This window comes from Dipodomys ordii, unplaced genomic scaffold (genome assembly GCF_000151885.1).
Source record: "Dipodomys ordii isolate 6190 unplaced genomic scaffold, Dord_2.0 Scaffold95, whole genome shotgun sequence".
NCBI classification, from domain to species: domain Eukaryota; kingdom Metazoa; phylum Chordata; class Mammalia; order Rodentia; family Heteromyidae; genus Dipodomys; species Dipodomys ordii.
In genome coordinates this window covers 4,689,756-4,714,082 of record NW_012267311.1, presented here as the reverse complement: position 1 = coordinate 4,714,082, position 24,327 = coordinate 4,689,756, and the positions used below count along the sequence as shown (strand labels likewise).

Below are 24,327 nucleotides of genomic sequence, written 5' to 3'. Positions count from 1 at the left end.
GTGCTTGCTTAGCAAGCATGAGTTCTTGAGTTTAAATGCCAGAACAACAACAGCAGCAACAAAAAACCATGGGTAGCCAGGTGGAGATAGGTGAGCCAATGCCCCCGACCAGTCAAAACAAAAATAACCTGAAGAAAAAGGACTAAAGGTATAACTCAAGTTACAGAGCACCTGTCTAGAAAGCTCAGATCACTGAGTCAAAACTCCAGTAACAATAAAAAGTGGGAAAAGGGAAACCTTATATTACTGAGATTTGTGTTTTGTTTTGGGGTGTTTTTTAAAACACAGTATTGTTTGGTAGCTTTTTAAAGAAACAATGTTAAAAGAATATTGGAAATGAAAGAAGTTCCATTATAAATATATTTTTATTGTATAAAATCACAGTTCAGATAAGTTTCCTCTTTTGTTTTTTAGGCAAATCGTACTTGCCCAATTTGCCGAGCTGATGCTTCAGAAGTGCATCGGGATTCAGAATGACCAACCTAAGAGCACAAATTTAGTTTGGGTGTTCCTCATCACATGTATATACGGACTATCCATTGAACTTAATCTGTGTGGCTTCCAGCCCTCCCTTTACCAAAAGGGTCAATGGACCTTTCTTTGCACTGTGTGACTTAATCAACTATAAAAGCTTACAATTAGTCTTCACAATTATGGGATTGTTATACTAACAGTGTGATTGGAACTCCAAAGACTTTTTCTTTAGCTTAATTTTGTGTGTGCACTAACATTCCCTGGTTTTTGTGTGATCATTCCGAGTGTTGCTGCAAGATTACAGTGGACGTGATCTTTTAGCATGTGCTTTTATAAAAAGTGGTAGCTCCAGATGATATAGCAATCTACCTTATATAGAGCCTTCAGAAACTGTGAGTGGAAATGAATGCAATGTATGACTGTTGGTGATAAGTGCATCTGTGTGAGAGAGAGTGTGCAACTACTTGCGTGAGGGCATGGTAGCTAACGTGTGTATGAGATCCTATATACCAGCATGTACCAAGAATGTGTGTGTAGTTTTAATTATGCTGCAATGTATAATCTGGTGTGTTATTTAAACAGCACTAGTACTGTACACTGGTTTTTCCTTGTGTTTGCTGTTGCACACTGATTGCTAAGGGTGCATCAATTATAAGCATTGAATACTCCATCCCCTTCCCTCCCAGTGAATGGAATGAGAAAGGCCTTCTTCCTTTGCTTCAGGCAGCTGTCACCTTCTCTTCATTAGTGGTCCTAACTGGGATTACTTAAGAAAAAAGTGTAACAGATTCTCACTCCATGACCTGATTTTTTTTTTATTCTGTTGTGAAAAAAAATTTAATCTCTTAACTTGCTGTTTCCAAAAAGAAGGTGCAATATCATACATCATCAGTTAGCAATATTAGCATTTCAATCAATGATTTGAATGTTGATACTTTCTTGTTCTTTACATTTCCAGTAAGCTTCTTACAGAAAGTACCTGTGATTTTTTTAATGTTTAGATTTGTAGTCTCTTCTGAAAATATTTGAGTAATATATTTCTAAGAATACCACTGGTCCCGTGAAGTCTCACCTCCTTGACTTCCACCAGAACAAAATCTCTTAACTCACTCAGCTTGATTTCTGATATATGTTTTTTGTTCAAGCTCCCATAGGCAACTAAACTATTTTAAGAAACTATATTTCTGTTCATATTGTTCACTTGCCATGCTCCAGTTCTGAGAGTTGTCTAGTTGCTCTTCCCTCCATAAATGTGCTTCTCATTTCCGCTCTTATTTCGGGATAGATCAAGTGCTGTGACAGCTCGTGTTTGTAGGCCTGATTTGCTTTGATCTTAGCTGCTTTTCCTTTTAATTCTTGTTTGAATGAGAAAAGTTTAATGTAACAGGTGTCCAGAATACTTGCAGTATAAATGATTTGATTTTTTTATATAAAAAAAAATAATGCTGTCAAACAGGAATTGACCTTCATTTAGTTGACCTGAAATAATACAGAGCTGTCTCTTTTTAATAGGTTCATTGAACATAATTGAGATTATTTCAAGTCACTTTCCCAGCAACATTTAGATTTCTTTCTCATTCAGTGTATTTAGCATTGTCTGTCTCGCCCTGCAGTTGTCATTGCTTTATTTGCAGTAGCACATGCTACATTACTCCAATCGGGACTGTGATAACTTGCTGCCAGCCTCACTCAATGTTCATTTGGCTCTGAGTCAGTTTTGTACTCAGACAGTGTTAACTACTTGTTACTGCCATGCTGCTTGCCCTCCCTTGAAGTCTCGATAAGCTCATCACAGCCTAGAGTTCAGTAAAGTCAATACACACAGAAGCACAATTTTTTCCTCTTCCAGACACTGTTGCCTCTATCTAGTCAAATAGAATTTTGCCTACTTCGTTCACCCCTAGATTTGTCAGTGCATCAGAAATACACTTTAATGGTGGTAATGTGCACATGTTACTTTTAAATCATTAGGATAATCCCCCTCCTGTTCCTGATGAATAAAAGGCATATACTAGCTACAATACAAATCACATACAGTTTAATCTTTATTTTTTTAATTAAAAAAATCATGTTTAAAATGGCAAGGGCCCATCTTATACATAGAGTCTTTTATATAGCTGCAGAAAATTTGTATCTGTACAGATCTAACATGACACTATTACACTCGGTATTCCATTTTATTGAAGCATGCAAGTAAAGCACTTTTTCTAATTTATATAGAAATAACTAATTAACAAGGCACATTGTACTAATGACTAGGAAAAGTAGCTTTTTCTTTCCTTCTGACTAGGAATTCTTGTCATAATGTTCCCTTTCCAGTAAATTTTTGAGAGGTAGTTGGCAATTTAGGAGGCAGCAGGGTCTGTTTGGTAAATTCTTGAGTTTAATTGTTGTGCTGTTGTGACTGATCTCTCTTTGGTAATGTCTTGTCTTTGCATGGGGCTCTTAGAGATGTCCAGAGTTGCTTACTAAGTGGTTCATATTAGGAGCACACATGCATGTGTCCTCAGACTGGCCACAGTGAGCATCTTTGTGGCTAGCAAATGAGAAGGAATAGTTGGTTCATGCGTGGCTGTTGTCACCTTGAGTGATGCACCATATAGCAGGCAGATGTCATTTTGTTGCCTATTAAAACAATATTGGCTTTACCAACTTAAATCAGCTGTGGGTGTTTTTAGGTTTGAGGGGTGGTTTTTGTTTTTTGGCAATGAATTCTTTCACATTAAAAAACAAAAACAAAAACTGCCATTCCCCAAAAAACAATTCAAGGCCTCTAAGTATCAAAATCTCATATTAAGATTTTCTGTCCTGAATTTATTTTTGAGCAAAATCTGGAAAATGTGAAAGCAGATTTTATACACTCTGAAATGTGATTTGTAAGATTCTTAAATTTGGGCCTCCTGTAATGATTTTGAATGAGATATACCAACTCGTGAAAATATTTTTCACAGCTATCTAGAGGCCTTCATTAGAAAGCGATTTTCCCCTGTTGGTACATTTGGTTACCTCACTTTGCTATTCATTCAGATTATGAAAGCTCACAGCAGGGGTGTTTATTGGAATCATTTGCTGAGTCACTTCCTCAAATCATATTCCATTGCATCACTTAACATATCATTTTAAATGTACGTATTATAAATATCTGTAACCAAATCATTTGAAGGCTTGATAAATTTTTAACAAAGTTTGTACATTTTTTATGAAAGTTACTAGTAATGCTTTACTAAGTAGTGCAATGAATTTTTATTTTTAATCCCTGTGCCCAATTTTGGAGTTGAGAGGGTTGTTGGTAATAAATGTATGATGTACACTTAAAACATCTGCTGTGTTTCATTGTGCTGGTGGGACTCCAGTGGAAAAGTAGAACTAGGTTGAGCTACAAGCTGCCAGATATTATTTTAAAACTGTGTCAGATTTTATGTTTCAGCATTGGCATGAACAACTTGAAATCACAAAAGTAACTAGCCTATGGTACATATTTAAATCTTTTTAAATGCCATTAAGATAGCTTAAAAAATGCAGCCACACATGTAGTATATGCATATCAAACAGTAAAAGAATTAGGAAACTACATGTTCTTATGAATGCTAATAAGATGCAGGGAGCAAGATGTCATTAGCAACTGGGAAAATTGTTCCATGTACACTTTATATCTAACTTACTCTAACATAATAAGTGAAGAGAGCCTCTGCGTATTTTCCATACATGTTTATGTAATAGCTTCTCTTTGGTTAAAAGGAAAAAAGAGAATAAAAATGGTTTGCTTGCCAGACGCCTATGGCTCATACCTGTAATCCCAGCTACTCAGGAGGCTGAGATCTGAAGATCATGTTTCAAAGCCAGCCCAGGCAGGAAGAGTCCATGAGACTCATATCTCCAGTTAACCACAAAAATCAAAGTGGAGCTGTCACTCAAGTGTTAGAAAGCTCAGAGACAACATCCAAGCCCTGAGTTCAAGCCCCATTACTGGCAAAAAAATAAAAAACATAGGCACACTACATAATGCTTGCATGACATTTAGTGCCCTGGGAGTACTGTCTTAAAAAGTTGACATTTTTAGTGTTACTCAACATATAATTTCAATATGTAATCAGCATAAAACATTACTGAGGTATTTTGTTGTGTATATGCTACACTTAAAGCACACACAGTTTGGACCAGCCATGCCATTCATGGTAGCACACACATGTAATTGCAAGACTTAGGAGGGTCATGAGTTTCAAAGCAGCCTGAGCTACACATCACTACCCAGTCTCAAGCCCTTTCCCACCCATTTGAAGGAAAAAAAAATTGGAGTAATCACTTTGTCTGGGTGGGGGTGAGAAGGGTGGTCCTCTGGGGTTTGAAGTAAATGCTGTCCTCGTGCTTTTTTTTTTTTGTCAATTGAGGGGCTTGAACTCGGCCTGGGCGCTGTCCCTCAGCTCTTCAGCTCAAGGCTAGTGCTCTACCACTTGAGGCATAGCACTCTACCACTGAGCTACCTTCCCAGTCCTGTCCCTGTGCTTTTGTGCTCCAGGCTAGCATTCTACCACTTCAGCCACAGCTTTTTTTTTTTTTTTTGGCCGGTTGTGGGGCTTGACCTCTAGGCCTGGGCACTGTCCCTCATCTCTTCAGCTCAAGGCTAGCTAGCACCCTACCACTTGAGCCACAGTGCCACTTCCAGTTTTCTGAGTGGTTTATTGGAGATAAGGGTCTCACGGACTTTTCTTGCCCTTGCTGGCTTTGAACCATGATTCTCAGATCTCAGCCCTCTGAGTAGCTAGGATTACAGGCATGAGCTGTGAGCACCTGGCTTTTTTATTCCCTAAAAATCTCACATTTTCCTGTCTGGACTGGCTTCAAATTGCAATCCTCAGATCTCAGCTTCATGATGCTAGTATTATAGACATTAGCCAAGCCTAATCTCTAGCATTCTTTTCTTCCAACTTGGGCCCAGAAGAATGGCTTCTAAAAAAGGGGGGGCAAGCAGAAGAGCCATTCTGTTAATCAAGAATACACCAGCGTTCACAAGTGCATCCAGAGAGAGGCTTCAAGAAGTATGCCCCTAAGGCACTCAGACCTAGATATTTGCCTTGAAGAAAATGGGAACTCCAGACATATGCACTGATACCAACCTTAAAGCAAAAAGGAATGCCCCATATTGTATCTGTGCAATGTATCCAGAAAATGTAATGAGGATGAAGACTGACCAAACAGGTTCTATGTTTTAGTAACTTATGTTCCTGCTACTACTGCCAAAAATCTGGAGTGGATGAGAACTAATCATTGAGTATTGAAATTATAAAAATGCCAGAAATAAAAACTAACAGTAGGATAGGTGTGGCATGGTACAACAAATTCCAGCGCTAAGAAACTAAGAAGGCTGAAGCAGGCAAGAGGCCAGATTGAACAACACAGACCATGTTTTAATTTTTTAAAAAAATCCTGCCAGGTGCTGGTGGCTCACACCTCTAAGCTATTCAGGAAGCTGAGATCTGAGGATTGTAGTTTAAGACAGCCTGGGCAGAAAAGTCCATGAGGCTCATCTCCAATTAACCACCAGAAAACCAGAAGTGATGCTGTGGCTCAAGTGGTATGAGTGCTTGCCTTAAGCTGAAGAGCTCAGGGACAGTCCAGGCCCAGAGATCAAGCCCCACGACTAACAACGACAACAACAAAAATCCCATAGACTCTACTCCTAAGTTACTCTAAAATTTTGGCAAAGTATAAAATTAACCCTCAAAAATCAATGGCTTTTCTGTATGCCAATTATGAAAAGAGCAAGGCTGAAATCAGGAATTCAACTCTTTTTGTAATTGTCCCCCCAAAAAGAAAATACCTAGGAAATGACCAACGAAGTGAAGGACCTTTATCATGAAAACTTAAAAACCCTGAAAAAGGAAATTAAAGCAGAACTAAGGAAGTTTATACTTATCTGAACTAGGGAAGGGAAGGGAACAACAAAATGGTGAGACAAAGGACAAAGTGGGAACCTATACAACAGTGATACAGAACAATATGTTGGAAGTGATCTGTACAATTTGAGGGGATGGGTGAGGAAAAGAGGGAGAAAATGAGGGAGGGGGTAACAAGTTAGACAAGAAATGTAATCACCAACTTATGTAACTAACCCCTCTGTATATCACCTCAACAATAAAATTTAAAAATTAAAAAAAGCTGAGCACTAGTGGCTCATGCTAGTAATCCTAATTACTCAGGAGGCTGAGATTTGAGGATGGAGGTTCAAAGCCATTATGGGCAGCAAAAGTCAAAGAGATTATCTCTAGTTAACCACTAAAAAACCAGAAGTGGCACTGGGGCTCCAAGTGGTGGAGTGCTAGCCTTGAGCTTTTAAAAAGAGCTCAGGGACGATGCCAGGCCCTGAGTTCAAGCCCCACAACCACCAAAACACACACACACATCACAAAAAAACCAACAAACTAATGGCAGGCCCTATTCGGTGACCTACTTAACAGAAACCCCATTATGCAATGCAAAAGGGCAAATGTTCATTATCTTAAATGAACCAGGTACATTGCTATCCCTCGTTTTGCATACATTAAACAAGTTGGAATTGGAAGCATTGTTCAGTTGGTAGAGCCTCAACCATGAGTGGAAAAGCCAAGTGAGAATAAGAAGCTATGAGTTCAAGTCAAATAACACTGTAAACCAACCCCCAAATCAAACATTTCACCCATTTCAAAGTATATTTTAAACTTGCTTTTTTTTTAGGGGCTGGGAAGGTGGCTCAGTGGTAGAGTGCTTACCTCACATGCATGAGGCCCTGGGTTTGATTCTTCAGCACCACATAAGCAGAAAAAGCCGTAAGTGGTGCTGTGGCTCAAGTGGTAGAGCACTAGCCTTGAGCAGAAGAGCTGAGGGACAGTTCCCAGGCCCAGAATTCAGGCCCCAAGACCGACCAAAAAACAAAACAAAACAAAAACTTGTTTTTTTAGATTAAGAATATGTGCCAGACATAGTAGTGCAAACCTGTAATCACAGCACTTAGGTGGAGGCAGGAGGATCTTGAGTTTGAGACCAGCCTAGTGAGACCCTTTTCCAACCCCCCCCAAAGTAATATTTCTGCAATATTGCCTTGTGCAAATGATAAATGTTAGTGAAATCTACACCAGAGGGTGCTATTTACAAAACCAAGTGTACAGGTCAGGATTACTATGATTATAAATCTAAACTGGGCTAGGCTGAGTGATACATGCCTGTAATCACAGCACTCAGGAGGCTAATCAAGAATATCAAGAGTTGAAGAACAGCCTAGACTACATAAAGCCTTTCCCAAAATAACAACAAAAGACTAAAATTAAAGAGACCAAGATCTGAGAATCATGATTTGAAGCCAGCCCAGGCAGAGAAATATAGGAAATTCTATCTCCAGCAAAAAGCCAGAATGGAAGTATGTCTCAAGTAGTAGAGTGCCAGCCTTGAGCAAAAAGCTGAGAGACTTCGGGAGCACTGTGGTGGGTTTGGTTGGTTGGTTGGTTTGGGGTTTGGGTTTTTGCTGGTATGACACTTTGAACTCAGAACCTCATGCTCGCTTAGTTTTCTTGTTGGGCTGGCACTCTACCACTTGAGCCATGCTTCCACCCTGGCTTTTTGCTGGTTATTTTGGAGATGGAATCTCTTGAACTTTTCTGGCTGGCCTCCAAATCTCAGCCTCCTGAGTAGCTAGGATTATAGGCATGAGCCACTAGTACCTGGCACTGCTCATTTCTTAATTCTTGTTACAGCGCTATCCCTTCAGCTTTCATAATGCTCTTCTCTATCCTCTTTGTATCTCTCAGCATTTCCTCTCTTTTCCATCTATGTTTCTTTTTCCTTGGCTCAAGTCTAAGACTAGAGCAACCTAGGATACATCCCTGGCCTCCTGTCTTCCCACACTCTCCTTGGATTGTCTCCCACTGATTTGACTCATCAGTCCTCATGTCTCATCCTTCAGTCCAGCTGTCCCTCAGAGTTCTGCCACAGCTTCTTTCTCTTCCTGAATGTCCAGTAAGCCCACTGATTCACTGTCCAACTGTAAACTCATCCCCTTCCTCCTCCTGTATTCTCTGGTTCCATAACTGCTTAACCATATGCTCAGCACCTCAGCGAGAACCAGGGAAATCATCTTGGCTTACTCATCCCTCATCCCCCTGCTGCTCATCTACATGGAGTGAATGGTTGGTTTCCCCTTGTTTCCACCATCTTAGCTCACATCTGTCACCTGCATTTTCATGACCTCACTTCTGGTTCCCCCAAATTGGAAGTCATCCAAATACAAAACTCACTGTGGCTCCCTGTACCATCCACTCCAACCCATAGCCTTGAATCCTTATACATTAGCTGCTCCCCTCCCCAAACAAAGCCTCCTTAACCTGCTCCTAATTGTGCCTCTGGCTTCAATGCTCCCATTCCCCTCTACATGGAGGGCCTCCTCCACCCTTCCACTTGACTCTTGTGACAAGATGATCACCTCTTCCAGGAAGTCTTTCCTGAACCTGCATGGCCACTGGTAAGCTGCTCTAATGCCACTCCCCCAGCTGATGGACTCTTGCTAAACTGTCCCTTCCGTTCCCCAGGCTATGAATGCAATCGTGCTGTGTTTCTCGAGTCTTCACTTCCAGGGCCCAGCACAGGGCCTGCCCCCAGAATAGATGTTTCTAGAATGAAGAGCTGGATAGTAAACTCTTGGATTTGAGTGGTTAGGCAGCAAGTAGAGGTGAATATCAGAGGAAAAACAGGTTTTGAAGCATAAGGAGAGGAATGTGTGTGGATAAGGCGGCCTTCCTGGGGTTCCAGAGGTGTGCACATGTAAGTATCTCTTGGGTGAAAGGGCCTAGAACTCAAGAGAGGCCTGGTTCACCGGGGCACCAGTGGCTCACACCTGTAATCCCAGCTACTCAGGAGGCTGAGATCTGAGGATCACTGTTTGAAGCCAGCCCAGGCAGGAAAGTCTGTGAGACTCTTATCTCCAATAAACTACTCAGAAAAAGCTGGAAGTGGTGCTCTAGCTCAAGTGGTAGAGCACTAACCTTGAGCACAGAGAGGCTCAGGGTCAGTGCCCAGGCCCCTGAGTTCAAGCCCCAGGAATGGCAGGGGGGGGGGCTGGAGAGAGACCAAGAGGCCTGCCCCGCTGTGTGCTAGGGGCATCCCCTATGGCAACTGCAAGGCTGGCTCAGGACAAGTCTTGGTACGACGGCACCCCACCACCTTCCTTCGGGAAGATGATCCCTCCTTCAGGCTACTCCCCAGAAAAAAGCTCCAGAGAAGCCCTCAGGGGGAGGCACAGGGCCTTCTGGGCACAGGATGGCCGGCTTGGAGCCTGGGGCCAGCCCCACCTTCCACAGGAACTGGAGCATGCTGTTCTGGGTAAGGCTTCACGTGGCTCACACTGAAGTGACTCCTGGAAGCAGAGTAAACAGACACTGCTGAGATATGCCAGGGACAGGCTGTGGCTGCTACTGCCCTCCTAGTTCTGGGTGGCTCACCATTCCTGGATTTGGGGATCACAAGCTTCTCCCATTGTGATAAGTGTGGCAGAGAACCTGCTTAGAGACTGGTTAGGTCTAGCAAGGCCACAATAGCAACTGTTTACAAGATCAGTAACTATATTACAGCCTTCCTGAGGCCTGGCTTCTAAAAGCTTGAGGGGCTCTGGAGCTTGTGGACACCTATGCTCATCCCAGGCTGGAAGCAAGGGTAGAATTACTAACTGCTCATTGAGATGGATGGGATCCCTTCAGTCTCCATTTCAGCTGAGACCTCTTAGTCTGAGGATGTGTGATACATCTTAGCTCCCCTGTATCCTGAGGGAGGGTCTAGACCACACTTTCAGGACATTGTTAGGTACAATATTCTCAAACCAGGGCACCTGGCATCCGTGCTCAGTCCCAGCCTCCTGATAAAGAGGACACAGGCTGGAACAGTTGCTGGAGTGCTGAGGTGGGTGTGGTATACTAAGTACTGCTGCCCAATTCTTGGTACTTGAGGGGCTAAGGAGGGGGAGAAGAACCTTTTACATTAAAAAAAAAAACCTTTGATGTTGTCCCAAATATACATGTTTAGATAATATTTTTTAAAAGATACAGAGAAGAGTAAAGAAAGGGGATAAGGGAGGAATGGGGGAATGAAGGAAAGGAGGGGGGGGAAGGGAGGAAGGATGGGAAGAAGGAATAGAGTGAGAGAAAGGAAAAGAAAGAATAGAAGCCAGGTGCTAATGATTCATTCTTGTAAGCCTGCTGGGCAATAGACTGAGATCTGAGAATCTCAGTTCAAAGCCAACCCAAACACACAAATCTGAGAGACTGTAATCTCAAATTAACCAGCAAAAAGTTGGAAGTGATGTGGTAGAGTGCTGCTAGCATTGAATGTAAAAGCCAGGCAAGAATGTAAGGCCCTGAGTTCAAGCCCAATTACTGGCACCAAAAAAAAAAAGAATATACAATGAGCATACAGTAAGTGGTTTGCAGCTAAGGCTGGGAAAATATTTCCAGCAATGTCAGATTATTGTTATTTTAAAGTCTTTGTCGTGGGCACATTTTATTGTTAGGAGAAAACAAATCTAGATACAGAACTTTATAACTAAATTAACAAAATAAAGGGCTAATTTTTCATCCCTCTCCTGGCCGCACTCATGATCTCCACCCACTCCCCGCCTGTCCCCTTTCCTTCTTGTCCTCTCACCGTTGCTCTGCTTCTTTCAGGAAACTGAGGCACACCAGAAAAAGAGAGTTGCCCAAGATCAAGCAGGGCCTCAGAAGCAGGGCCAGAGCTGGAGCCTAGACTTCCTAATGCTTGGCACAAAATATCCTAAATGATGGAAAATGACTTAAACTGAAAACACTCAACTTCCCACCACCCTACCCCAACAGCCATATCTTAGAACTGTCCTTGTTGCCCACCTCGCTGAATCATTTCCCTTCCCCTTACCCCAGCAGACTTGAAAGAGGGCCTGAGACCAAGGCCACACCTGATGCTGATGCCCCTGATGAACAGAGGCTGTTGAGACTTTGAGACTCTCAGTCAGAATAACATTGCTCACCCACCCTGCCTCCATCTCACCCGCTTCCACCTGCCCTGCCCACCCCCCGACTTCACTCTTTCTGCCTAATATTTAAAAAGAGTCCTAGTGGTAAAGAGGCATGGGGGGCATTTTCCCTTCAGCTGGGCTGAAAGAGACTTGGCTGCCCTTCCCAGGCTTCACTCCTGAATAAAGCCTATTGGTTTGTTGCGTTTGCTTCCTGGCCTTGCTTTATTCTGATACCCTCACAACTCAGTTTCCTTCTACTGAACACCACCACATGCTTTCATGGCTTTAGCTCTTACTCTTACCAAGTTGATCAGAAAGAGGTTGAAGGGTGGGCCATATTCAAGACAGAAAACCATAAAGGTCTTTACACTGCCAAAGTCAAATGAGAAGGTTGAGCATGGGTGGCAGAAATCCGTTTCTTAATTTCTCAAAGTCTTGTTTTCCTCATGTGGATTTTAGTTTCTATTTCCTAGCATTAGTGTGGGGATTGAATAAAATGATAAAAAGCAGCAGGTGCATCCTAAATGGTAACTGGTCAGTTCTCTTCCCATCAGCCACTCTGTGTCCCAGCAACTAACTACTCAGGAGCGATTTTGAGTGGTATTCATCTGGGGTGGAGGGACACAAGAGTACTTTTTGTTTCATTCTCCCTGACCAGTGACATATCCATGTGCTCTTCTGCAACTATGTGGGTTTGAATTTGTTCTTTACTAAAAGCACTGGATTTCTAGGAAAAATGAAGCGCATACATTCTACCCTCTATGCTTGTAGGTAAACATTGGCTTTCCCAAATCAGCTTCCCCCGCCCCCTCCCATTGTGGGGCCTGAACTCAGGGCCTGGGAACTGTCCCTCAGCTTTTCAGCTCAAGGCTAGTCTCTACCACTTGAGCCACAATACCACTTAATGGCTTTTCCTGCTTATGTGGTGCTGAGGAATCGAACCCAGGGCCTCATGCATACAAGGCAAGCACTCTACCACTGAGCCACCTTCCCAGCCCCCTCCCTCTTCTTTCTTTCTCTTTCTTTCTTTCTTTCTTTCTTTCTTTCTTTCTTTCTTTCTTTCTTTCTTTCTCTCTTTCCTTTCTTTTTCTCCTTCATTCCTTCCTTCCTCCCTTCCTTTCTTTTTGGTCAGTTATGGGACTTGAACTCAGGACTTGGACCCTGTCCCTGAGCTATTTTGCTCAAGGCTAATGCCACTGTGGGGCACAGCACCACTTCAAGTTTTCTGGTAGTTGACTGGAGATAAGAGTCTCATGGACTTTCTTTGCCTGGGTACCTTTGAATCTAGATCCTCAGATCTCAGCCTCCTGAGTAGCTAGGATTACAGGCGTGAGCCACCATTGCCTGGCTTGGAGGTTCTGTTCCACGTGGTAACAATCTCCCTATAATCTCTACTTTATTTTTTTAATCCCCTGGCAGTAACAGGATTGAACTCAGGGCCTTGCCTATACTGTCAAAAAAAAAAAAAAAAGAAAAGAAAAAAGACTTTGCTCATCATATATGGGATTTTTTTAAGCCAATAAGCCTGTGAATTGAGCCTTTATTTTGCAACTTCAGGCATTTGTTTGCTCTGAAGTGTAATGTTTGCATAGTGCTAATACCATCTCTAGTGCCAGGATCTTCACTACATAAGCCATCTTGGGTATATTTGTTTTCTGGGTGGAAGAGTCATAACCTGAGACTCAGTTTACTTATGTCCTAAAATTCACCTGAATGGTTAATCTTTCCCTAATGAAAGCCCCAAGCCAGGTGGCAGTGACAAGTAATGTGTTATCTGTGACCTTGAGCATGCCATTCCTACAATTCTGAGTTTTGTTTCCATATATATATATATATATATATATATATATATATATATATATATGTATGTATATGTATATATATGGCTTCCTCAGATCTTAGCCTCCAAAATAGCTAGGATGACAGATGTGACCACCTATACTCAGCTTCCAACCATTTTTCAGAATCAGATTTACTGGAATATTAATAACATTTCATCAGATTCATCTACTTCAAGTGTACAATTCGGTGGCTTCTTGGTACATTCAAACCATGATGTAATCCTTATCCCATTTTTATCATCCCCTAGAGAAACCATATTCAATAGTAGTCACTGACCGTTTTCCTCACCTGTGACCATCCCCCCAACCCCCAGCCCTAGGCAACCACCACCCACTCTCTACCAACTTGTCTGTTCAGAACATCTCATACATAGGCCTATCTTGTGAGCACAGTGTCATAAAAGACCCATATTTTACAAATTGAAGGTTTGAGGCAAACTTCACTGAGTGTATCTCCGTGCTGTTTTTCCAGTAGCATGCATCACTTCTTATCTCTGTCATGGTTGCTAATTCTGGTAATATTACATACTTTTTCATTATTCCATCTGTCATGGTGGTCTGTGACCAGTGGTGTATTACTATACTATTATATCTGCTTCAGAGTTCCACAAGCCTTGCTCATGTGACTGTATAGTTAACCAATAAAAGCCATTCCCCCATCTTTCTTCCTCTCTTTTGAACACAACAATATTGAGGTTGGGGCCAATTAATAACCCTATTCTACCCTATTCAACAATCCCTAAAGCACTGAGCACCAGTGGCTCGTGTCTATAATCCTAGCCACTCAAGAGGCTGAGATCTAAGGATTGCAGTTCAAAGCCAGCCCAGGCAGGAAAGTCTGTGAGACTCTTAACTCCAATGAACTACTCTACTCAGAAAAAGCAAGAAGTGGGGGCTGGGAAGGTGGCTCAGTGGTAGAGTGCTTGCCTTGCATGCCTGAGGCCCTGGGTTCGATTCCTCAGCACCACATAAGCAAAAAGAAAAAAGCTGGAAGTGGCGCTGTGGCTCAGGTGGTAGAGTGCTAGCCTTGAGCTGAAGAGCTGAAGGACAGCACCCAGGCCCAGAGTTCAGGCCCCACGACTGGACCCCCCAAAAAAGAGAAAAAGATAAAGCAAGAAGTGGAGCTGTTGCTCAAGTGGTAGAGTGCTAGCCTTGAGCAAAAGAAGCTTGGGGACAGTACCCAGGCCCTGAGTTCAAGTCCTAGGACTGGCAAAAAATCACTAAAGCTAGGAATGATTAATCTTAGTGAGAAAGGAGGCTGAGATACAATGAGCACTAGACTTGCCCCACACAGCCCAATTGTGAATGAAATAAAACAAATTCTTCAAGAAAATTAAGCATCCAGATAGGCGAATCTCCAGAGATATAGCTAAGGGTGTGATTTTCCAAGCCTTCACAGTATTATTAGACTTTTACCAAGTGACATTTTGAACTATGTTGGGACATATCAGGCTAGAGCCCTATGAAGCGCAAGGCCAAGATCAAGGGAGCTATGGTACCACCTCTGTGCCAGGCAGAATTCAAAGGTTCTCTGCACAGCCCTAGGCTGACCTTGTTCAGGTGAATCCTTCCTAAAGCTGAGAGAGACAAGCAGCCCACAGGTGTTAGAGGACATAGAAATCAAGGGCTGAATGAGCCCCAGGCCTCCTGGAGGAGGAGATTGGCACATCTGGGTTTGAAGCCACCATCTGTCTACCATCTGGATAGCTCATAGGAGAATATATAATCGGTTCTGCTTACTAAGACCAACAAAATCTGCAACTGCTCAACTCTCAGCCCTAAGTAATTAGCACTCAGGAGAAGCTGAAAAGAGGGGCGGGGTCCTGACACTGGTGACTGACACCATTAAGCCTAGCTACTCAGGAGGCTGATATCTGAGGATTGCAATTTGAAGCCAGCCTGGGCAGAAAAGTCTGTAAAACTCTTATCTCCAATAAACTACTCAGAGAAAGCTGGAAGTGGTGCTGTGACTCAAGTGGTAGAGTGCTTGCCTTGAGCAAAAGAATCTCAGATATAGGGCCCAGGCCCTGCAAGAACAAAACTCAAACAACAAATAATAAAGATGGGGAGGGGAGAGTGAGAACAGGGTGAGGCCCAAGCCAGGCCTCCCCACTGGGAAGTTCTATCTTCCAGGAAAAGAGAATGTTGTCAGCAGGGACCTTGACCTGGAGGCTCAAAAGTCAGGGGTCCACAGAGAGAACTGAGAATCTCTAACCTCTAACTAAAATTTAGCTGTTCCCAGCTAAGAATATTGGCCACAGCCAGGTGTCAGTGGTTCATTTCTTTAATCCTAGCTATTGAGGAGGCTAAGGTTTACAGTTCAAAGCCAACTTGGGCAGTTAAGTCCATGAGAGTCTTATCTCTAATTCACTACCAAAAATCCAGAACTGGAGCTGTGGCTCAAGTGGTAGAGCACTAGTCTTGAACAAAGAAGCTCCGGAACAGTGCTTAGGCCCAGGCCCAGCACATACACACATTGAAAGCAAACTCTGAACAATTAGACACCCAAGACTGTCACAAAATCACAAGAGCTTTCATTTCATCCATGTGTGTTGCAGAAAACCACAAAATACTTCTTATGTTGATGACTTCCCCTCAAAAACCACAGCTATCATTAGACCTACTGCTAGATCTTGCATTTAATAGTGTTTATTTACGGCTGGGAAGGTGGCTCAGTGGTAGAGCGGTTGCCTTGCATGCCTTGAGGCCCTGGGTTCGATCCCTCAGCACCACATAAGCAAAAAGAAAAAAGCCGGAAGTGGCACTGTGGCTCTAGTGGTACAGCTCTAGCCTTGAGCTAAAGAGCTGAGGGACAGCGACCAAGCCCAGAGTTCAGGCCCCATGACTGAACCAAAAAAAATAAAAAATAAATTAAAAAAAATAGTGTTTATTTACAAATCATGTATTTGTTTACATTTTCAATGTAATTGGTTCCATCCCACAATCCTGTGTGCTTCCTTTATGAATTAAAAATGATCCAGAGCCTGCTAGCTTCACCAGCCTGTAGGAAGTTCACCTCACAAAAAAAGGTTAAGAACCAAGAAAAGCAGCTGGCTTAAGGGAGATTCCGGAAACACCAGAGAAGTAAAGTTCCGTTTCAACATCCTTCTCAGAGGACACAGAGCGCCTTTGTTCTCATGTCTGCTGTCCTCTAAAGTTGATCAAGGGCCAAATTGGAGAGCAGGATAGAGCTGTGGGTGAGGAACGAGCAGAAGGTCAACAGGAAGGTCAGGGCTGATGCCCCTGCCCCCAACCTCATCCCTACCCCTGCTCCTCCCCCCCCCACTTCCATCAGCCCTCTCCATCTCACCCCTATTCCCTAGCACCTGGGAACGTAAGCCTGAGCTTATGGCTAGGTCAGCGTGTATCACAGGTGAAGCTCCCTAACTCCGGCCCCTTCCGTCATCTGCAGAGCATGGCCTTTTCTATTACAAACAAACAAAAACAACAACAAAACCTTAAAGAGCCCCAACATCTTAGGAAAGTAAAGATGAGCTTAATGGTTTTTGATTTGGACTGTACTGACACTCAGCTCAGGCCTCAGCACTCAATGCTCATTTGAATTTTGCAGTTTCCCCAGTTTTGCTAAGAAGGTCTGTCCGTGTGTCCATTAGCAACCCTAGTTGTTTCTGGGTGATGGGAGGGTGTGGCCAGAAACCAACAGAAAGGGGTGTGGACTGGAAGGTAGAGAGAGGCTTTTTGAGCAGGTGGCTTCCCTGAACTGGCTTGGATGGCTGGGGAGGGCAACTCGGGGCTACAGACATCAGATATCCTGCAACAGGAATCCTCACCTGAATAATACCCACTCATTTGTAGGTTAAGAAGTGGAATTGGCCCCATACAGTGGTTCAAGCCTGTAATCCTAATTACTTGGGAGAATGAGGTATCTCAAGATATGTCTCACTCAAGGGCTGGGTCCAGTGGTGTATGCCTGTCATCCCCAGTGACACAGGGAAGCAGATGTAGAAGGATCACAGCCCAGGTATGCCTGGACTTGAGGTGAGATCCTACCTCAAAAATAACCCAGTAGCTCAGGCCTGTAATCTTAGCTACTCGGGAGCCTTTGAGATCTCAGGATTGTGGTTTGAAGCCAGCTGGGGCAGAAAGGTCCATGAGTCTCTTATCACTAATTAACTACCAAAAAGCCAGCTGTACCTCAAGTGATAGAGCACCAGCCTAAGGGACAGAGTTCAGGCCCTGAGTTCAAGCCCCAATGCAGCATTTGGCCTGGTAGGAGAAAGGGAACAATATTGAGGGAGAACTTGGCTTTCTGCACACTATTCTGAAGGCAGAAAGAAGTCTTAAGAATTTTCCAGAGCAGGAAAGGAGTGGACTTTGACACGTTCTACCCCTTAAGTCAACAAAGATTTATTTAACACGGAATAGTGGATGTTGAGGGGAACATTTCCTGCAGTCAGAGAATAACAAAGACAAAAGAACTGGGATTTTGGGTATAATTGGAGACAAGGTGAAAAACAATACAAGAGAAAAAATGAAGATAATGGACAAGGTAGAGAGTGAAGGAGAGTGGATATTCAAAATATTCAGACTTATTCCTGAATTGCACAATCCCTCACTGGGAGCTGATGACTTGATACCTGTGGTCTAAGGGGATTCTTTGATGCAGTTTTGTATAGGCCCAATGCTTCCTGGTACAACACATTGCTGTCATTCAAAGCATGGTTTCTGTTTATGTCTTTTACTTACAAATGGAATATCTTTTCTACTATTTATTTATTTATTTATTTGTGGTGGGTCTTGGGGCTTGAATTCAGGGCCTGGGCACTGTCCCTGAACTTTTTGGCTCAAGGCTAGCACTTTGAGCCACTTCTGGTTTTCCGGTAGTTAATTATAGATAAGAATCACTCAGACTTTCCTGCCCAGTCTGGCTTAGATCTGTGATCCTCAGATCTCACCTCCTAAGGAGTTAGGATCACAGGCGTGGGCCACCAGTGTATAGCAACTTGCAGAATTCTAAATTGAATCTTAAAAAGATGCTCTATGAGAAGTTAGAAAAAAAAGGAAAGACCATTATGTATGTAACCTAGCAATTACTATGCTATGTGATTATATATATATATAATCCTGGCTTATTCCTTATAAAACTTTTGAAGAAGGTATTGTCCTAATTTTGCAGATGAATAAGGAAATCTTGAATAGGGTTGGTAAGAGCAATTTGCAGAGCAAGCCATCATATAAGTGGAAAATTCCAGCAGTGGTTCATGAACTCCCTCCCCCAAGGGTTCAAAGGGTGAGCTGTTAAGGTATAAAATTCAACAAACAGGTGATTGAAAGGAGAGCTAATGAGATTAAAGTCATAAACAAGAAAAACCAGTGCCAATGCCTGGGAGAGCTTGAAGGCTTCAGTTAACAGCTCCCCCCCACGCACACCCCATTGTGGTCTTCCTCCCTTCCCAAGCAAGCAGGAAATATGCAATCACATCCACTTTCATATCTCCCCGTGATTCTTGCAGGGATGCGCCCTTCATGGCCGGCTGGATGTGATACAGCCTCTTAGAAACAGTAGACTAGCAAAATATCATCATGCTAAAGTTTAAAAACAGGGGGAGAGCCAGGTACTGGTGGCTCATGCCTGTAATCCTAGCTACTCAGGAGGCTGAGATCTGAGGATTACAGTTCAAAGCCAGCCTGGGCAGGAAAGTCTGTGAGACTCTTATTTCCAATTAACTACTCAAAAACCAGAAGTGGAGCTGTGGGTCAAAGTGGTAGAGTGCTATCCTTGAGCAAAGGAGCTCAGGGACAGCACCCAGGCCCTGAGTTCAAACCTCACAACTGACAAAAAAAAAAGGTAATATAAATAAATAAAAGCAGGGAAATATTTTCTCAATTTTCATCTCTATATTTGATCTATTTCATAAAAATAGGATTATCGTTACAGTTGGACGTGGTGGTACATGTGTAATCCCACTTACTCAGGAAACCCAAGAGTTCAGCTCCAGCCTGGGCAGTATACTACCCAAACAAAGAAATAAAAATAGTATTCTATAATATATCAATTACATGATATGTAATATTGTGTTAATGAATAAAAATAGTGCTAGCAAAATGAGCTCCCTTCCCATAGCTTAGTCCACTCCTTCCCCTCTCCATAGGTTAGCATGCTCCCTTCCCAGGCAACACTAGACCCATGTAGTAAAGGCTGTAAGTAATCAACTTCAATCCCCTTTTACCTTGGGATGGCACTTCTCGGGGGCAACTATCACCATATATGGCAACAAGAGCCCCTTAGAGTGACCTTCAGGTCTGGGCAGCTGCAGAGCCCCTTATCTACTATTCTCGAAGGAGCCATACATCCTAGTCCACCATGATGAAGTACCTGGCCCTCACGTCCACACCAGGGTCTCTGCCTCCTAGCCCCTTCTAGCCCCTCCTAAACCTCCTAGGTTATATAGGTCACCTCAGACAATAGCCGGTGCTTCTTCTCACTTCTCCCTTGTGAGAAGGGGTCTTGCTGGCCCCTTCCCAGCAATAAACCTTTCTTTGTTCTCTGTACCTGGATGTCTGTGTGGTTCTTTGGCAAAGTCTAATAATAGCTGAAAACTAACTGTGAGTGTTAAGAAAAACAAAGGAAATCTGAATAGAAAATTGTTAAATTAATCCTGGCTTTGGTGGCTCATGTCTATAAATCCTAACTACTTAGAGGCTAATAAGATCTAAGGTTCCTAATTCAAAGCCAGCCTGGGCAAGAAAGTTCATGAGAATCTTATCTCCAATTAACCAATAAAAAAAAGTGGAAATGGAGCTGTGGCTCAAGTGATAGAACACTAGTCTTGAGTGAAAAGGCTAAGGGACAGCTCCCAGGCCCTGAAATCAAACTCTATTACTAGCACACACAAAAGAAAACTGCTTAAATTATCTTTTGGTTTAAAGCTATTTGATCATAGGAAAGAGTAATGAATGGTGTGGAGTGGGGTGGGGGAGGGCAGTGGTTGTAAAACCCCAGGGATCTCCTGCCAGCCCTGCTTCTCCTAAGACAAGGGTTCTTCTTACTAATGCCTGGCCTGCTTGGTCACCCTTTCATCTTCCTCTTGGTAAATACCCCTTCTCTTGCATATTTTCTTTTGCAAATTTAAGGACAGTGAGTGAAGATTCTATACAGAAAAGATTTGCTAGGGTAGGCCTTTATTTCCTCCTCTAGCTTACTGGCTCTGACCTCCATTTGTGCTCATTCTCTCTGTGTAGGCACAGTTATTTTAGATTCTTTTTCTTCTCTTTTTCTCCCAGTGCTATAACTTGAGTCAAGGCCCTTGTGGAGTCAAGCAAGCACTGTCCCATTTGAACTGTGCACCAAGCCCTTTCATTTGTGTTTGGTTTTTGAGATCGCGCTATCTTTTTGCCTGGGCAGGACTTGAGCTCCTGGTTTTCCTTTTCCCCAACTGAGTTGCTGTGATTGCGGTGTGCACCGCTATCTGAGCTAGTTTATATTCTCACAACCGTCCCCATATAGACACACTTCCTAGTCCTGTGCCTCATGTGTTCTGCAGCTGATTAAGGAATTTCTGTCCAGGTTTCCTGGAGCAGCTGTGGTGCATTCATCCAGCAGGCCCACCCCGTACTATAAGGGTACTGGGGTGCAGCTCTAGAAAAGCACTTGCTCCACTGCTGTGAGCCTGTTCACTGACGAGAGAGATGAGGGACAGCCTGCAGCAATCAGGGCCAGCTGGTTGTTTAAAACAGTCTCATCTGTGAGGACCTCCAGGTTGCCACAAACAACATTGGAGAGCAAGGCTGCCCGGAAATAGCAGCAGGGATCAGTGTCCATCCATAAACACCCTAGGGTGTTCTCAGCCCTTTTTTTCTCTCCCCCCCCCCCCCCCCGTCAGCACTCCATAAGGAGCCTGGAGTCATTCCAACAGTTGTGGTGCCTCCAGAGCTTTTCCTTTCCTGAGATCCCAGCCATAGGCCTCAAGATAAATGGCTTTACTTCCACTTACCTGGCCCAGGTCTCCTTGTCCATATGGCTATGGACAGCCCTTCAGACCCCATGTGCCTATGTCTGACCAGCTGACTAAGTCAGCAGAAAGCAATGCTGTTAGTCTGGTCTGGTCAGTCTCCTTCTCTATGAATCTCATTGTTCTGCATCACTGAGTCAGGATCATGCTTCTTTCTGAACCCCAGGAGCTGTTTCCAAAGACTCCAAGCTTTCCCCAAGGCCTCATCACGAGCTGTGGTTCACATTCCTGTTTGGAGTTCCGGGCTCTGAGAGGGAATAGAAATGAGCCCACACTGCTGCCTTCCTCTTGGGGGGAGGCAGCCCTGTGCTGGCTGCAGGCAGATGACACAAGTAGGCTGATTGGAGACAGGAAGAATGCAAGGAGGCAGCCCAGGAGGCCAGGGGCCATGGCCTTGTGCTACCCTCAAGGAGGTGGGCAGGGGAGATGAGGCAGGCAGAGCCAGGAAGGAGAGGGCAAGGCCATCTGGTGCCAGAGCCAAGTGAGAGTCATCTATGACAGGCTTCAGAGGTGGATGAGAGTCGTGAGATATTGCTGTGGACTTTTAGGAGAGTAGTGGCACGTCACAGGGACTGGAGAAAGTTAAGGAGTGCAGGCTGGAAAGTGGAGGGCCTGCAGGAAGCCAGCGCTCACATTATGTTGTAAAAGGGAGGAAAAGGTGACTCAGACAGGGGCCTGTAGCCTTATCTCTTTGAGAGAGAAAAGAGGGGACTGAAAATGTGAGGCAGTAAGTCACACTGGTGAGGGGCCACCGTGTCACTTGAAATAGGGGGTACCCACTCCAGGGAACTTAGTCAACAGGTGGCATCTTCAACTCCTATCTCCAAATCTTCATCTTGGGGCCTTACCATACTTGGTAAATAATGTGGTGAAAGAAAGGAAACCTTTAGGCAATGCTAGCATGACTGACTTGCTCTGACCCTGCAGGCTCTGAGCCAATATACTGGTGTAGCTTCCTGGACACAGAACTTAGAGAGAAAGAGAAAATGCGTGTACAAGCATGCACACACATGCACATGATGGCCAAACCTAGGATCAGGATGAAGTCTTATTTTTGCTTTTGGTCACCTGTCAGCCGAAAGAGCAAGAACATGATGGTAGAACAAGGCCACTCTCTCCGACATTCCTGCCTTCATTGCATGGAGACAGAAGTAGAAGAAAGACTCCAACTCAAAAGCTGTTTTGGTATGCTCTGACATCTCCTTGGTAAATCCTTGTATGCCAGAACTTGTTCAGATGTCATTCTTTTCAGCCATAGGAGTACAAAGGCCTGGATTGATATGGGTGCTATAAAGCTTAGAACCAGGCAGTCCTGAGTTCCCAGCACTCAGGAGGCAGAGGCTAGCTGAGCTGCACAGCAAGTTATTTCTTGAAAGGATTCCCACTTTAAACAATCTAAAGCATAGTGCTGGGATGTGGGCAAATGGTAGCGTGCCTGCTTGGCAAATGGGAGACCCTGAGTTCAAGATCCCTGTGCCATCAACAAGTTAAATAAAACATACTTAATAATTTGATTTTCTATAGCAGGTCCATGATAAATTATTTGGGAGAATCAATATTTTTCCCTCATAAGGAATATAGAATGTCTGTATAAATAAAAGATCTCAATAAATTGAGATCTCAAGTCTTCTAGTAAAGTTTGATATCATGTTCTTTATAAAATAAGTTACCATTTTAAGTTAGGTTAATTCTTAGATACACTATTTTGTGTGTGTGCTTCTATGAATTTAGGTTTTTGTGTTAAAAAATCATTATTATTATTATTTTGCCGGTTGTGGGGCTTGAACTCTGGGCCTGGGAGCTGTGTCTCAGCTCTTCAGCTCAAGGCAAGTGCTCTACCACTTGAGGCAGAGCGACACTTTGGGCTTTCGGGTAGTTTACTGGAGATAAGAGTCTCACGGACTTTCCTTCCCCCAGCTGGCTTTGAACCGCCATCCTCAGATCTCAGTCTCCTAAGTAGGTAGGATTATAGGTGCGAGCCACCAGCGCCTGGCTTGTGTTAAAAAAAATTATTACTGACAATTTTGTAGCTAGTCACTCTGGTAAATATTCATTAATTATAATATGTGTTTAGTGTTTTGGGATTATCTAGACAACCATGTAATCTATAGTAATATGTTTGTTGCATGGAAACAAAAGTTTCTAAATGTCTGGAAGCTTGTATTTATTGAAGAATCCTTAAAAAAAAATCAAATAAAAAACCACAACAAAAAACCTCTTCCCCATGTAGTCTCTTTGTTCCTTTGCATGTCAAATGCTTTGAAGGTTCCTGAGTGTAAAACAATGTGAAAAAGATGACTGAGATTATGATTAAATATGTTGAGCTTTCTATTCAGAAACTCAGGAGAAAATCTTTCTAGGGGAAATATAAACTCACTGGGTAGAATAGTGTATCAAAACTGGGAAGTAACACTCAGTTGCCAATTGTTCTCAACTTTCAAGCCACTGTCCAGGAATACAGGAAGAATTCACAGCCACCTCCCCCTTTTTTTTCTTTCTTTTCAAGGAGGCGGAGCTAAAGATTTAGTCTGGAATTCAGATGCTTATTAATGACTTGCTCTGTGGCAGCTAGACCAAGAGAATAGCAGCGGCTCTGCTACGCGAGGCACAAAGCTTGTGCTACGGAATGGAAACCACTGCCTGTCCCTTCAGGGAGTCCAGTTCTCTAGGACCTCATGTAAGTAATGGGGCCATTCCATGATGCTTTAATCCAGCACTGCTGTCAAGGGGAGAGAAAAGCTTTGGCTTTAACCCTTTTGCATCCATGACTCTTTTCACTGCTAACTCAGGCTAGTCATTTTGTCGTTGCTATTTGGTTAATTACTGTGCTAAAACCCCCTGGTCTCCTTGCATTTCCAAACTCGTAGAGGAAGACAAACTCTTTTCTTCAAATTCTGGGTGCTTGTATCAGATACGGGTTTTTTTTTCAGGGGTTGCTTTTACTTTATTGAGTTCTCTCCCTCATAAATACAGTTTATTTCCAATGTGTGCTATAGTTGTATTCATTTTCCCTTACCTTTTGAAACATGGCATA

General features: G+C 43.2%; 1 protein-coding gene across 4 annotated transcripts in view; it reads left to right on the top strand.

The window, feature by feature from the left end:
• Rnf38 (ring finger protein 38) overlaps nt 1-3,791 on the top strand; it is a 92,678-nt gene extending 88,887 nt beyond the window's left edge. For all 4 annotated transcript variants that reach the window (XM_013026641.1, XM_013026640.1, XM_013026639.1 and 1 more), the window contains one exon: nt 415-3,791. In XM_013026641.1, coding sequence (XP_012882095.1) covers nt 415-477 — 63 coding nt within the window. In that variant the 3' untranslated portion in view covers nt 478-3,791. The remainder of the gene's footprint in view (nt 1-414) is intronic.
• Nucleotides 3,792-24,327: the final 20,536 nt, after the last annotated feature.